Source organism: Anabrus simplex, chromosome 9 (assembly GCF_040414725.1).
Source record: "Anabrus simplex isolate iqAnaSimp1 chromosome 9, ASM4041472v1, whole genome shotgun sequence".
Lineage (NCBI taxonomy): Eukaryota > Metazoa > Arthropoda > Insecta > Orthoptera > Tettigoniidae > Anabrus > Anabrus simplex.
The window spans coordinates 106,649,551-106,665,957 of NC_090273.1; the positions used below are offsets into that span (position 1 = coordinate 106,649,551).

Below are 16,407 nucleotides of genomic sequence, written 5' to 3' on the forward strand. Positions count from 1 at the left end.
AGTGATCGGAACCGAGCAATTAGACACACTAGGATGTCAACATCTTTGTCGATAATGATTTAATTATATATGAAATTGTGTTATATTTGTCCGCCTCTGTGGTGTAGTGGTTAGTGTGATTATTTACCAGCCCCGGAGGCCCAGGTTCGATTCCCGGCTCTGCCATGAAATTTACAAAGTGGTACGAGGGCTGGAACGGGCTCCACTCAGCCTCTGGAGGTCAATTGAGTAGAGGTGGGTTCGTTTCCCACCTCAGTCATCCTGGAAGTGGATTTCCGTGGTTTCCCACTTCTACTCCAGGCAAATGCCGGGATGGTACCTAACCTAAGGCCATGGCCGCTTCCTTCCCTCTTCCTTCTCTAGTCCTTCCAATTTTCCCATCCCCCCGCAAGGCCCCTGTTCAGCATAGCAGGTGAGGCCGCCTGGGCGAGGTACTGGTCATCCTTCCCAGTTGTATCACCCGACCCAGAGTCTGAAGCTCCAGGACACTGCCCTTGAGGGGGTATAGGTGGGATCCCTCGCTGAGTCTGAGGGAAAACCGACCCTGGAAGATAAACAGATAAAGGGGAAGAAGAATAAGAAGTGTTATATTTAAATCTTGTTTCTTGAAACGTTAAGGTTCTTCAGTCTACCGAAACTAATTTTGAGTAATAATTGTATAAACAACGTGAAAAAGAAAACATGATAACAGTATTATACCTCAAAAAGAAACAACTTAATTGAAATTGAATTTTCAGGTATAGAACTGTTTTCTTTCTGCTTTCTACAATTGGCTTTATGTCGCACCGATACAGATAGGCCTTATAGTGACGATGCGAAAGGGCTGAGTGGGAAGGAAGTGGCTATGGCCTTTATTAAGGTACAGCCCCGGAATTTGCCTGGTGTAAAAACGGGAAACCACGGAAAACCATCTTCAGGGCTGCCGACTGTGGGGCTCGAACCCACTGTCTCCCGGATTTAAGCTCACAGCTGCGCGCCCCTATCCGCACGACCAACTCGCCCAGAATAATTGTTACCATACTGTCTTTTAGGTAGTCTATAAATTTATTACTCCAAATTAGTTTCTGCAAACTTACAACCTAACAAATATAAATTAACTGAGTTGAAACTGAAAGGAAATGGCTTCAGATATTACCAACAAAATATTTAATTCTGTCAAATGGCAATTATTTCTGTCATTTCTGTCAAATGACTGGCACATTGTTCAACCCCAATTTACTCGAATACGAATAAAAACAACATTATCAATTGATAAGAAGATTACATGGTGGAAGAAAAGATGCAAACTCATATGCGCTTAAGTCATAAAATTTTCAATCGCCCCATTTGATTGAAGCGAAAAGGCAGTTGTGATACTATATCAGGTCTTCTTCTTCTTCTTCATCTGTTTGCCCTCCAGGGTCGGTTTTTCCCTCGGATTCAGCGAGGGATCCCACCTCTACCGCCTCTGGAGCTTCAGACTGTGGGTCTGGGGATACAACTGAGGAGGATGACCAGTACCTCGCCCAGGTGGTCTCACCTGCTATGCTCTACAGGGGCCATGTGGGGCGATGATAAGTTTGGAAGGGATAGACAAGGAAGAGGGAAGGAAACGGTCGTGGCCTTAAGTTTGGTACCATGCCGGCATTTGCCTGGAGGAGAAGTGGGAAACCACGGAAAACCACTTTGAGGATGGCTGAGTAGGGAATCAAACCCCCCTCTACTCAGTTGACCTCCCGAGGCTGAGTGAACCCCGTTCCAGCCCTCGTACCACTTTTCAAATTTCGTGGCAGAGCCGGGAATCGAACCCGGGTCTCCGGGGATGGCAGCTAATCACACTAACCACTACTATATATTTATTATTATTACTATTTGCGTATGGACCCTGTTGGATCACACTGCGCTTTTATTATTCTCCTTTCTGGTCTTCCATTTTTTTTTTTCTCCTTGGGCTATCTTCCTTTCTTCAGTTCACTTGGTTCCTGGTCTCCTTAGAACTTCATTCCCTGGCCGCACTACCCATATGTTTACTTCTTTACGGAACAGATTTCTTTCTAATGTTTCTGATATATCTATCTGAATTATCTCCAAATTCTTATTGACTTCTTGGATCGATGGTACTCTTACATTTTGTTGCTGTATGTCACGATCTTGTTGTTGTGAGTCGTTGAACGTGTCCATAAAATATCAATCTTCGTTTTCTAATATCCGCTGGCAGGTTGGATATTTTCTCTATTGCTTAACGGAATTTGTCTGTATTCGTCTTCAGTTTTCTCTGGACCAAGAATTTTCCTCACAATCTTTCGTTTCTCTTTCAGAATTTTCTCTAGATCTCCTTTTCTAATGAGTACCAGCGTTTCGCTATGTACGTATATAAAAGAAAAATACGCAAATGTGTAAATTATCTGTGCTTTATCGATAAGTTAATAAACGATATAAATGCCAGAATTTAATGAGAAAATAAGTTACCTATACGGTAAGGGTCATATAGCTACACAGTAACAGTGCATTTAGAAAATTGTGGGTTCGCACTCCACCTTCGGCACCCGTAAAGATTTTTTCCATGATCTCAATTTCCCCACCAACGAATTGTCCGGACTGTACTTTAATTAAGGTCACGACCCCGGTACCTTGCAACTCCTAGTCTTGTTCTAGCACCAGCGCCGTCGAAAATCTGTCTGAGCTATTGTAATGTAAAGCATCTAACAAATGAGAAACAATTGTATCAGATATATATTGTCCATAAACAGAAAAACATACTTTTGGCATTTATATCGTTACTATTTCAACTCCTCAACTATTGTGTAGCGTTTATTAAAATAATTTCCAATTAAAATAAGTGGTAAGACACCTCTCAATCTGCACTAATTACTGGAGAATGTAAACATTAAGGTCAGACAGAATCACTTTAATGTCTTAATATCTTGTTTATTGAGAGCTATTATCTTAAAGCTTTGCATGCCGTGACCGATTACCTGGTAAGCGAGTTTATGTTTTACTATCCTTACAGAGATGTTAAACATGATACTTTTGGAACTATTAGCAGATCGACAGTCATACTGTGGAGAGGAAGGGAAGTGCATTACAATGCGTCAAATTTGTCATCTTAAAACTTAAGAGGAAGCAGGAAAAGAAGAGGCTAACAAAATGTTTTTCTACTGGGGCTTGTAGTATGCGCAGCTCACAGACTGGTGGGGGGTGTAGGCTGGGGGGTTGGAGAGGGAGTACGGTGGGAGGTGGAACGGAAGGAACTAAGAGACATGCAGTTGGATTGCACGAATCGATGTTGAGACCATCACAGTTCCCGTTAAGATAGCATATGGTCCGTGACTCAGGGAAGTTCCATGTGCACTAACATCGGTTTCCCACTAGGATGATTTCAGTTTTAACGTGAATTCACTCCATTTCCTTTTTCTATCTGTATTCAAATAAGAGAACACGAAGACGTTTTTTCTCAGTGGTGGGGGAGTTCGAAGGGGTTGAGTCAAACAATGATTGAAAACAGTTCAGCCAATAGAACTTCTGCATAGGCGTGTCTACAGGGGAAAGAATTATTCTTTCTACTTTTTACGGTTTCCAAAGCTATTTTATTATGACACAGCTTTCATGTCAATAATATCAGTGTAGGAGAGTTTTACTCAAGGCAGCAGTGGTTTGGCAGTATCCTCAGTGTAAATGTTCACGTGCTTCAGACAGGATCAACAAAAATGTTATACAGAATATTTTTGGGTTTATATGCGTTTACATGCGCGAGCAGGCGTTTTATTTCTTTTAATAATTATGTGAATAGATAAAAAGAGAAGAAATGGGGAATGGAATACTAAGAGATTAAATGAACTATCATGACGAAGTACATTGCAATGCCTCGCAAACTTCGCGCAATAATTTCGAGTGATATACTAAGCAATATCTCATCGTGCTTAATACTAGTCTATTTGTGTCTAATTGCGCTGTGCAGACCTGCGCAGAGCCATCAATATTGTAATGGGTTAGTGATACTTCGTCTTCAGTTCTAACATTTTGGCAGCGAGTCGAGCTGTCAGTCGAGTGCTTACTGTGTTGAGTGTTGTCTAGTGTTGTGATGTAGGGATGCATAATGTCGTCAAACGCAGGGGCTGGAGGTGCTTCCTCCTCTTCTTCCACGTTGAATTCATCAAAGGCGAAGGAGTCCACTTCTTCCGCGTTGAATTCATCAAAGGCGAAAGAGTCCACTTCTTCCGCGTTGAATTCATCAAAGGCGAAGGAGTCTGCTTCATCCACATTAAATTTATTGAAGGCAAAAGAGTTGAATACTTCCACGTTGAATTTATTGAAGGCGAAGGAGACTACAGCGATCAGCGCGGCTTTAACGAACAATTTTGTGTCAAAGAACAGATTGGCGGCTGGTATTGCCGGAAAGCGGAGCCCATGGCATATGGTACTAAAGACTGCTGTAACTACTTTGCAGAAAGGCAAGATCCCTCTGCTTCTGGCGGTGGAGGCTGGGAACCAGTCCATGTGCAGAGAGTTGCTGGGCCAACAGACTGCGGACCAGCTGAAGGCGACCACGGACAACGGCGACACAGCCCTCCACATCGCAGCCCGGCGCAGGGATGTGGATATGTGCCGGATACTTGTCGACTACGGCACCAACGTCGATGTCCAAAACGTGAGTACCACTTTACTAAAGCATGCCTTAACAAACTATTTCTTCTTCATCTTCTTCTTTATCTGTATACCCTCCAGGGTCGGTTTTTCCCTCCTAATCAGCGAGAGATCCTACCTCTACCACCTCAAGGGCAGTGTCGTGGAGCTTCAGACTCTGGGTCGGGGTATACAACTGGGGAGGATGACCAGTACCTCGCCCAGGCGGCCTCGCCAGGGATATTGCGGGGATGGGAAGATTGGAAGGGATGGACAAGGAAGAGGGAAGGAAGCGGCCGTGTCCTTAAGTTAGGTACCATCCCGGTATTTGCCTGGAGGAGAAGTGGGAGACCAGAGAAAACCACTTCTAGGATGGCTGAGGTGGAAATCGAACCCCCCCCCCCTCTACTCATTTGACCTTCCGAGGCTGAGTGGACCCAGTTCCAGCCCTCGTACCACTTTTCAAATTTCGAGGCAGAGCCGAAAATCGAACCCGGGCCTCCGGGGGTGTCAGCTAATCACACTAACCACTACACCACAGAGGCGGACAACAAACTATTTACAAAACAAATCCATCACTAATAATATATTTTCTCAGATCTTAAGGACGGGGTGTGCTACATCATTCGTTACCTTAAAAGTAGTAAAATTAAATGTCTAATAGCTCAGTACCCATACATTCTTCTTGAAAAAAAATTTTCACACTCACCATTCAAAAAATAATATTCACATTTGCAAAAATAGAGCAGCTGCCTGTAATTTTTTAATCAAATTTGCATGTTAATTTTTGCACATAAATGAAGTTTGCACGATAAAATTAATTTAATTAAATTTAGTTTAATGCTTGCTACAGGATTTTTATCCCAATTACAGCAGTATCTAATTTAAACTGATCTAATATACTTAGTTCTTCTTCCGGGTTGAACCGTGTTGTTGTTTTTTGTACATTCCAAACATTTTGCCGACGTTTTGAATACACTGCAGTATCCAAACTGATTGCTGCCTGGGAGACTGATTACCTAGAATCGAGTAGGGTATTTCAGTCGCCTTGACAAAGAATACTGCAATGTATTCGAATCGTAGGAGAACTGTACGGAATTTACAAAAAACAACAACAAGGTTCAACCCGGAAGTATATCTAAATAACTCTACACACCGTGGAAGCTTCACTTCTAAAAAGTTCTAATATAATTAATCTAATCCTGTCTCTCTTTTACTGTAGGGTTACACTGACAAGTTTTTATATCAATATGGTTTAACATACTGAGAATATAGTACAGTGTTTTATCATAACTGCTATATTTTAATGCTAGCCGTGAATTCTTTTCAAGATATTGTCATGTTTGTACTAAAATCAAGAGCATTATTTTTCTGAGATGCACTGTCATAGATATTACATAGTTTGTTAAGTGGTAAATTTTGACGGGCAATATTCTAGCTTTTTTATTTCAAAATAGTGAAGTCTGAAATTTGGGCGCGCCACATCGAAATTCAGAACAAAGAGGAACTCAGGATTATCAATTTGCGAATTTATTAATTTAAATATGAACTATGAATATACTACAATTAACTCAATATTTCCATGATTCTTTAGCTGAAGTACTTTTGAAGACGTGTATGGTTAACATACTCTTAATACTCTTGAAGATATGCATTCATAATATTTTATTTCCGTTTACACTACTAATTTTGTTTTGAAAATTAAATTATGCGCAATATTTTCGAGGAGATAATTTATATATTAATTTATTGTTCGCCTAGATAATGCTTAGATACAAACAAAATACACTACAACAAAAAAAAATCATGAAATATTTTCGATAGTTTTCATCATGAGCATAACCATGTATAAAAATGCAATTTATGGAAAATAAACAACTTAAAGGTCCTGAAAATGGGACAAACACAAAGTCACTCATAAAGTATCTTTTGAAGTAGTTCATATAACAGAATTTCATCACATGAATGAGAAAAGTATATTCTCTGTTTCAAAAAATTAAAAATATACCTTTCCACTACTAACGATGTATCTCTCCCCCTCCATAACAAATTATGTAAATATTTTCATTTACAATCTTTGACTGTTGTGACAGCATGCTCATTTACCTAATCTATGAATAGACAGAGAAACTGCAACACTATACCACAGAAAGTTATCGTGGTTATGATTAAACGAGCGTACTCCCCCCCCCCCCCCCAACCCCGCCAATCAGTTGATTCTCATCTACTAGTTGTTTTCTGCTTATATCCCCACGTATATATGGTCAAACTTCATTAAATTAATACTCGTTCCGGATCATTGCTAGAACTACCACTGCCTAGAACAAATGTTTACACACATTAATTTCTAGTCACCTCTTCCAGAATATGAAACATGCTCCCTGAAGATGTTAAAAGAAGATTGTCTTCGTCTACCAAATTTAAAACAATCTGCCGTAAATTCTTTCAGGTTACAAACTAATTGACTTGATCTATATACATAAAATAATATGTCCTGACTGAGTTACTGGTTCATCATCGCCGAGCCAAAACTACTGGATATAAAGAAATGAAATTTTGGGGATACATTAATTTATATTACAGAGTAGGTACTCACTAAGAAAGGATTTTCGGGTATTCCGTCGATAAGGGTTGAAATTTTCAAATGAGTTTTTCTATATCTCAAAAACTGAACAGTGTAAAGATTTGAAAATTGGTATTTGTAATCTCCTTTAAAAATAAAGAAATGCGTACTTCTTTGTTTTCGGAAAATTCAGTTAAGGGGGTAAAACAAGTGAAAAGGGGGTTGAATTATTTTTATGAGGACGCTTATATGTGAAAAAAATTGATGTTACAGGCGTGAACATTGGTAAACGGAATGTCCTTTAAAAATAAAGAAACGCGTATTTTTAGTTTCCGGAAAATCCACTCAAGGGGTTCGAAATAAAGTGGAAAATGGGTTGAATTTTTAAAATGAGCACATCTCATTAACTTAACATCTTATAGACGTAAACAATGGTATTTGAATTCTCCCTTAAAAGTAAAGAAACAAGCAATTGTTTGTTTTCGGAAAAGCCACTTAAGGAGATTAAAAGAAGTTAAAATCGGGTGAGTTTTTAAAATGAGCATATCTCAAAAACGTATCATGTTACAGACATAAAAATTGGTATTTGGAATCTCCTTTAAAAATAAAGAAACACGTATTTCTTTTATTTTCGGAAAATTCACTTCGGGAGGGGGGGTCAATAAGACTGAAAATGGAGTAGAATTATTTAATTGGGACACTTACGGTACATCTCAAAACATAATATGTTACAGGCGTGAATATTTGTATTCGGAATATCCTTTAAAAATAAATAATCACGTATTTTTTATTTTAGGAAAATCTACGTAAGGTGTAAAAAGAATTGAGAAAGTGAGTAAATTTGAAAATTAATTCATCTATAATATATCAAAAAACCTAACGTTGTAGACGTGAACATAGGTGTTTGGAATCTCCTTCAAAAAAGAAACACAAATTTTTGGTTTCGGAAAACCACTTACGGGGGGTTAAAATAAGTGAAAAGGGGGTTGAATTTTTTATGAGGATGCTTATGTCTCAAAACCTGAAGCCGTTACAGGCGTTAAAATTGGTACCTTGAATCTCCTTTAAAAATAAAGAAACCCGCATTTTTGTTTTCGTGAAGTACATTTAATGGGGGACGGGGGCGAAAAGAAGTGAAGGGACTGAATTAGTTTGATGAGGATACTTATATCTGAAAAACTGAAAATTTTACAGCCATGTAAATAGGTATTTGGAATCTCGTTTAAAAATAAAGAAAGACATTTTTTCTTTCGATTTAAGAGAGAACTGTTTTTCTAACATGTAGTGTTCCATGTCACATGTCCCGGAGTTAGCTCTACCAGTAGGCTGGTCATCTTAACCCCAAAAGGCAATACCACAAACGTGGTTTACAAAGTGGTTCTGAGGTAAATGAAACACAATTTTTCGGTGAGTTTTTATACTTTATGGATTTTCAGAAAATGTCTCAGTGTAGTACCGAGGAACGATTGCTTTTATCAAATTACGAAATCCTCGGGAGCGAAGCTGAGGGTAACAGGAATAAATGAGTTTAAAGACCAGTAAATTAAAACAAAGTCCGCCTCTGTGGTGTAGAGGTTAGCGTGATTAGCTGCCACCCCCGGAGGCCCGGGTTCGATTCCTGGCTCTGCCACGAAATTTGGAAAGTGATACGAGGGCTGGAACGGGGTCCACTCAGCCTCGGGAGGTCAACTGAGTAGAGGAGGGTTCGATTCCCACCTCAGCCATCCTGGAAGTGGTTTTCCGTGGTTTCCCACTTCTCTTCCAGGCGAATGCCGGGATGGTACCTAACTTAAGGCCACGGCCGCTTCCTTCCCTCTTCCTTGCCTATCCCTTCCAGTCTTCCCATCCCTCCACAAGGCCCCTGTTCAGCATAGCAGGTGAGACCGCCTGGGCGAGGTACTGGTCATACTCCCCAGTTGTATCCCCCGACCAAGAGTCTGAAGCTCTAGGACACTGCCCTTGAGGCGGTAGAGGTGGGATCCCTCGCTAAGTCCGAGGGAAAAACCGAACCTGGAGGGTAAACAGATGATGATGATGAAATTAAAACAAATATGAAATACACCTTAAGTTATATTTCACTAGTTTTAATTCTTTAAACATTATTGCAAATATTTTGAAATCCTATTTTTACTTAAAATTATGTAAATTAGGGAATCAATTCTTTTATTTTGGCTTATATTCATTTGTAGGTAAATTTTGTTTTAAGCTGGTAAATATCAATTTAAGCATTATTTAGGGATTTAGTAGTAGTAGTAGTAGTAGTAGTAGTAGTAGTAGTAGTAGTAGTAGTAGTAGTAGTAGTAGTAGTAGTAGTAGTAGTAGTCGTTCTTTTAGTTTTTGCTAGTGGCTTTACGTCGCACCGACACAGATAGGTCCTATGGCGCCGATGGGATAGGAGAGTCCTAGGAGTTGGAAGGAAGCGGCCGTAGCCTTAAAGTACAACCCCGTAAAAGTAGTTAGTGAGACGTAAAGCAAATATTATTATTATTATTATTATTATTATTATTATTATTATCATTAAGGTACAGCTCCAGCGTTTTCCTGGTGTGAAAATGGAAAACCACGGAAAACCATCTTCAGGGCTGCCGACAGTGGGATTCGAACCCACTATCTCCAGGATGCAAGCTCACAGCCGCGCGCCTCTAACCACACGGCCAAATTGCCCGGTTTAGTATTTATTATTATTGCTGCGTGTGACCTCCGAAGAGGCTTCGTGCGGGTCTTTCGACTCGATGATGTATAGGTGACGTGCGCATCTATGAGGATGATATACTACCTATAATGAATTCTACTGATGAAGGTGGCGCACACATCCATCGCTCGAGCCATCTGAAGTAACCGATGAAGGTTAAAGTCCCCGACCTGGCCTAGATCGAACCTGAGGCCTCTTGGACCAAAGGCCAGTCCGTTAACCATTTAGCCATGGAGCCGGACACCAAAGCTGCTACTCTCATTCCAGTACGTACAGTCCCAGTTATGAAAGATGTCTCTTTTAGGGCCCAAAGTAACGGAAAAATACTTCATTGGGCAGCCGAGAGTGGAATGTTGGGTTTCCAGCAAATATCTCGGCTGCAATCGATTCTTAGTCTTCTGTCTCATGAAAAGTTTCTATGCCATGCTTTTTACATGTATCTCACTATACTGTTTCTCGAATGCTAGCTTACAGGTGTGTGACCCAAACCACGCAGCCAACTCGCTCGGATTATCTTTGCCTATTCTGCATACTATCTACTGATATTCTCTCAGTTGTCGGCGTTTCCATGCTGTATTAATTTTATCACACACACAGTAACCCGGTACATCAATGTACACTTCATTACTTTGATTAAGTTCAGACCAAACAGTCTGCATCGTGTGGTTTGACAGTGTGTTGCAATTGCCTGCCGTTTCTTTCCGACGTGAAAAACTATTTGTAGTTATAATAATATAATTTAGTGTGGCTATTTCTAGCCGAGTGCAGCCGTTGTAAGGCAGACCCTCCGCTGAGGATGGCCGGCATCTGCCATGTGTAGGTAACTGCATGTTGTGGTGGAGGCTAGTGATATGTGTGCTGTGTGAGTTGCAGGTATGTTGGGGACAGCATAAACACCCAGCTCCCGGGTCATTGGAGTTAACTAAAATCCCCGACCCGGCCGGGAATCGAGCCCGGGACCCTCTGAACTGAAGGCCAGTACGCTGACCGTTGAGCCAACGAGTCGTTTGTAGTTGTTGATTTAAATGTACTGGTTATCAGATTATTGTACAGGATTTTTCTGTCATGATGAACTCATTGGCTCTCTGCATTGCTTCTGGAGCATTATCGTACCTTCTCTCGAGGAATGTAAAACATTTCATCATAACTGAGTTAACTATTTTTCGTTTCCATGATTTCTAGATACAGTTTCGTATTTTTACATGTATTTGACAGTTTTAACAGGATAAAACTTCCATGTTGATATGATCATTGAATTTCCCCATTAATTACGGTCTCATTTATATTCCGTGGTACTGTTTTAACATCGCAGCAGTTCAGATAGAATTCTGGTAACGATGAGATAGGAAAAGGAAAGGGGCAGCCGTAGCCGTAATTAAGGTACACGCCGAGCATTCGTCTGCTATGAAACTTAAAATCCACGGGAAGACATCTTTAGGCCTACCGATGGTGTGGTTCGAACCCATCGTCTCATGAATCCAAACTGACGGCTACATGGTTCGAACCATGCACCCAAGCAGCTCAGAAACTACCAACCAACAGTTTAGACGGAACCACCCATCGATTGTCATTGTCGATCCGGAAAGTTTTTACAGGTGTCATGTATCGTCCTCTATAAAGGGTATTTCCATTAAGGTTTTTCTGTATTCGTTTGGGAAGTATTTACAAGACGCACCATCCGCAGGATAACTAATTACGCCAAAGGGACCATGAATCATACATTTTGATACAATCTTAAAACACTTTGGATCGATTCTTATTAGATATTCTCGCACTAACATACAAATCGGTATCATCTTTTGTACGAATTTTCGAACCTGAGTACAATATAAGATACAAACTTCCGGTATCTCTCGTTTTCAAAATTCAAGTACGAAAATATATGCTAGAAAGTTCACAAGGATGTTACGTGCTGTTAATTTAATTTTTTAAACCCGCACTACTGTTTTCAGACCATTGGAAGTATTAAATTTCCTTAGCAACCTCAATTTGCATAGGGTTATAGGTGAAAGTATGAAAAATACCGGCCTTTCAAACTCTCTAATTAAAGTCATTGCATCTTGATCATTTTGCTGCATATACCGAGGATTCCCCTGGCATTTCGTCCGTCATCATATTTTTCGTCGATATTTTATCGCATCTGAATCCTTCATACGATTCAGTCTGCATGTTTTCTCATTCTTCCGAAGATAATTCATTCTACCTTTACATAACGTTACAGTTAATGATCAGTGTGTAGTGTTCGACCGTGACTCAGTCGGGTGGTATTTTAAGATGCTCAAATGTGCCAGCCTGTAGTAGTGTCCGAAGATTTCTCGGAACAAAATTCCAGCATGTCGGCGTCTCTGAGTGCACAGACGGCCAGACATGGAGACAGCAACTCTGCCCTATATAAATCCGAAGTTACGGATAGTGGAAGCCTTTACCTTCCACACTCCTGCAAGGATATGATATTTTTTTCACTAAATGGCATTACCGTATATGTTTCTCTGTAACGATGTTTTAAATTCAGAATATAATTCTGCAGAATATATTATTTACTTTTCTTTGACTTGTATAAATGCTAACGTTAAATGGTTAAACCAGGGACTCCCAAACGCCCAAAATCTCACGCGTGCAAACCAAGGCGCAGAGGTTCTGTACACCGTGCATCGACCCGGCCCGACTCGGCTCGGTTCACTTCGATTCGGACCAGCGTTTTGTCTCGGGGCGACTCGGCTAAGCTCCGCTCAACTCTGCTCGGCTGGTGGAGCGCTGCAGAGCAAGTGAGGAAGGGGGAGAGAGGCGGAGTGAGTAAGACAGACGTAGGGAAAGAGCGAGACAGTGCTATTGCTTAAAATCCAGGAGTGGGGGTCTGCACTCTCGTCAATCTAGCGAAGTCATATTTTGCATCTTGCGCCGCGCAATGCACCGGTGCATGCACCCTGAGAGGACATGGATTAAACAATAATCAAGTTCGAATATTGATGGACCACATTTTGTCGTAAAGGAACCAGTAATCTACCTTCAATTTGTATGGTTCAGAAATCAGTTCATATAATACAAACATAAACATTACCAGCAGTTACTTAAATGCAAAGACATTCCTAAGTGTAGAGCCTATAAATGTATATCCCAAGAGGGGATGAGTTTAATAAATCGAGTCTCTAACACACTCATCTTACAAGGACAGTGCATGAAGTGTCCGCTAAAGATCATGTTGAAACATTCACATGTGAGAGAAGTACTAGATGTTTCGACCCCTCCAAATGTGAGCAGGTTACTACGAAAATCCTCACCCTGAGGCCTGTAAGATAAAACTTCGTTTCTGAATAGCTGACTACAAAAACATTTGTTTCAGAGGTCATTTTTAATTAATTTATAAATGAAATCGTAACGATTGAATATATTGACGAAATTTTCGTACAGTTATCCGTGTCAGGACTAATAATGACCTTCCACATATTTTTAGCTTTGGTGTCTGTCGGTTTGTATGTTTGTTTGTTTGTCTGTTTGTCTGAGTTCTTATAGGTACAAAACTGTTGGATATATTTCTACCAAACTTCATATTTAGAGTGTGCCTTTCCTTGAATAGGTTTTAGGACCAAATTCATTTCTAAATCCCTGAATATACTGGGGGTTAATAGGAGGATCGTAACAGTGATTTTACACTCCCACAAAATATATTTGACCATCCTTAATATATATTTGTTAAATTAGGTCAATCAAAAGACATTATGAAACAAACGTTTAAGTATATGTTATTTCCGTTATTTTATGCCGTATACGAACTTATGCCGGCACCGTGGTGTAGGGGTAGAGTGCTTGTCTCTTACCTGGAGGCCCCGGATTCGATTCCCGGCCAGATCAGGGATTTTTACCTGGACCTGAGGGCTAGTTCGAGGTCCACTCAGCCTACGTGATAAGAATTGACGAGCTACAGTATCTGACTGTGAGATGGCGGCCCCGATCTAGAAAGCCAAAAAATAACTGCAGAGAGAATTCGTCGTGCTGACCACACGACACCTCGTAATCTGCAGGACTTCGGCTGAGCAGCGGTCGCTTGGTAGGCCAGGCCCTTCAAGGGATGTAGTGCCACGGGGTTTGAGTTGGTATACTATTTATCGTACGACTGTAAGTAACGGACACGCTTACGAAAAATCGGATTTTTAGTCCAAGTCCCGTGGAATACTTAGTGCATAGCGAAGAGCTAAAGAACCATTTTACTATTTTCGGTAGAACAGGGTAATGGAGGTCATCATCAACGACGGGTTTCGTGAGTCTTCAAGTACAGTGCCACTCCAATAAGTAACCGAGTATTTCGCACAACTTCAGACCAGGTACTGTACCGCACAAAAACTCTCCAATCGTCCTCATTCTGTCTCTACTTTGTTCAGCTTTATCGTGCTGCACGTTACTGCCACGTGCTTTAAAAAATATTAGTTGAATGTGCAGTATTAAACGTTTGAATGCAGGCATGTAACTTCGCAAAAATTCATGAAGGAGACATGTAATCCATTGCAAATTCTCGTGCGAAGAACGGGTATGACTACTAGTTCTAGTAATATATTGGGCTTGTGACACAAAAAGAAATTATCAAAATTACAAAATTGTTTGGAGACTACACAGGCTATAGAGGAAACTAAATATTTACTTATATAAATGTGATGGGAGGATATACCTTTTAAGTTCTTAATATGTGTGCACAAAAATTATAAGTAATATAAAATAAAGAGGTTTTTACATAACTGATATAATTAGATGCTATTTAGAAACATTTATAATTGCAAGAAAAAATATGTCTTGTTTTGTAGACCTCCGTATATTACAAATGCGGATCGTATAACAGATAAGACAACTCCGAAAGCCTATATAAAACTGAAGATTCTTTACTGTATGTTCATTCCAGATCATGATAATGATCTATCACAATGCAGTGCTGCAAACACAGCTGTTCCGTGCACCAAGAACATGCAATAATTATGCACTGTCTTAACATTCTGGTGTAACTGTTCCCTCTCGTCCAAAACACTTGGGGAGATGAAAGTTATTATCTTGGGACACATGAATATTAAATAAACTATTTGTGGCTTGCCCGCAAATTGCCACGCAAAAAGAAACAATTAACATTCCATGGTTCCCCATTTCTCTATGTAATGTTTGGGCGCCATGGTTACAGTTTTAAATAAAACTGTAAACCAAAATTTATATTTACTAGCATAGAGACTTATACTTAGATCACAGGGGTAGGATTTTAAAGAATTAACCATTAAGTATCGCTTAAGAAAGAAAATTAACGCAATATAAAATACAAATGAATTTATTATACAAAAAATGAGATGAATCGGAAAAGTTTCCTTAAAGCGTGGAGGAATTTAGAATTTAATTTACTGAATTTACTTATTGCTTGCTTTATCTAATTGAAGCTCACCAATTGCAGCTTCCGTTGAAGTCATCTGGTTTCCGTGGTTACTCGTTCTCTTCTTCTCGATGTAGAATTTGCTCCATGGACATCCTTCCTTCCTTCTCTGATGTAGTATGGGCTATCTTGACTAACACTCCTTATTTGCTTAGTCTTTAAATTAGACATTGGCCCTATACTTGTAAAAACTGATCAGCGTTTATCGTATGAGGAGAAAATTCAGAGATATGAATTTTTCCATATTAGTAGAAATCTCAATCCAACTGAGCTATACTATTTATACGGTACAGACTTGTACCAAAATTCCATGGACTTGAACTAAACATAGTTCTTCGTCCACAATATTTACTGAATATCACACAAGCCATAAGCTTGTTTCGTTTCTCGTAGATCCGACAACATAACCGAAGCGACAACACATTGTACAAAAATAACTATGTCGCGGAGCGACCACACACTGTTTCAAAAATCAAATCACGTCGTTCAAAGTAGATGTTCACAGTAGAAATAGTACTGATGGAGTATCTCGTTAGGTTGTAAGGTTGTCAGGTCTCGTTCTCGTGTTGAGAATCAGTATATATCCGGGCTCACCCCCACTCTTGGTAACAGTTCAATCTCAAAACTCATATACAACGAAGTATCTGATTCGATAGATCGAAGCATCAACTCCCCTTCTCTTCTTCCTGGACAAGTCCAGAATGCGTGGCGATGATATAGCTGACCAGCTTGCAAGCCTCGCGCACGGGTCGCTGTTTACTAGCCTTGGTCATAAAATAAACCCATGACTCACGCAAAATCCCAAGCTTCAAGAATAACCCTCCGTATACACAAACATGAGATGAAATGAAAACAACCATGTCTTAACATATTGACCGTATTTACAACACAATGAATTCTTATCCTACCTAATATAATAATTTAAATAATAGAACGATGTTATCATATATACAATATGATTCCAAAAAGCCTTGATTACAAATGATTGACGTTGAATAAATATGTTATTACGAATAATCGCCGATGGCGGATAAACTTGATATCAAATGATATCGCGTAAAATGATATTATATTAAATTAGTATGGCTGGAGAAGCCTGGACGGTTACACTGGAAACAAGGAGTTTGTACTTGCATGAAAAATGATTTCCAG

General features: G+C 39.9%; 1 protein-coding gene across 1 annotated transcript in view; it reads left to right on the forward strand.

Moving 5' to 3' along the window:
• The window catches only part of nompC (no mechanoreceptor potential C), a 653,999-nt gene that overhangs the window by 381,579 nt on the left and 256,013 nt on the right, over nt 1-16,407 (forward strand). The window contains exon 5 of the mRNA XM_068229166.1: nt 4,427-4,627. Within this exon, the coding sequence (XP_068085267.1) occupies nt 4,427-4,627 (201 nt within the window). The remainder of the gene's footprint in view (nt 1-4,426; nt 4,628-16,407) is intronic.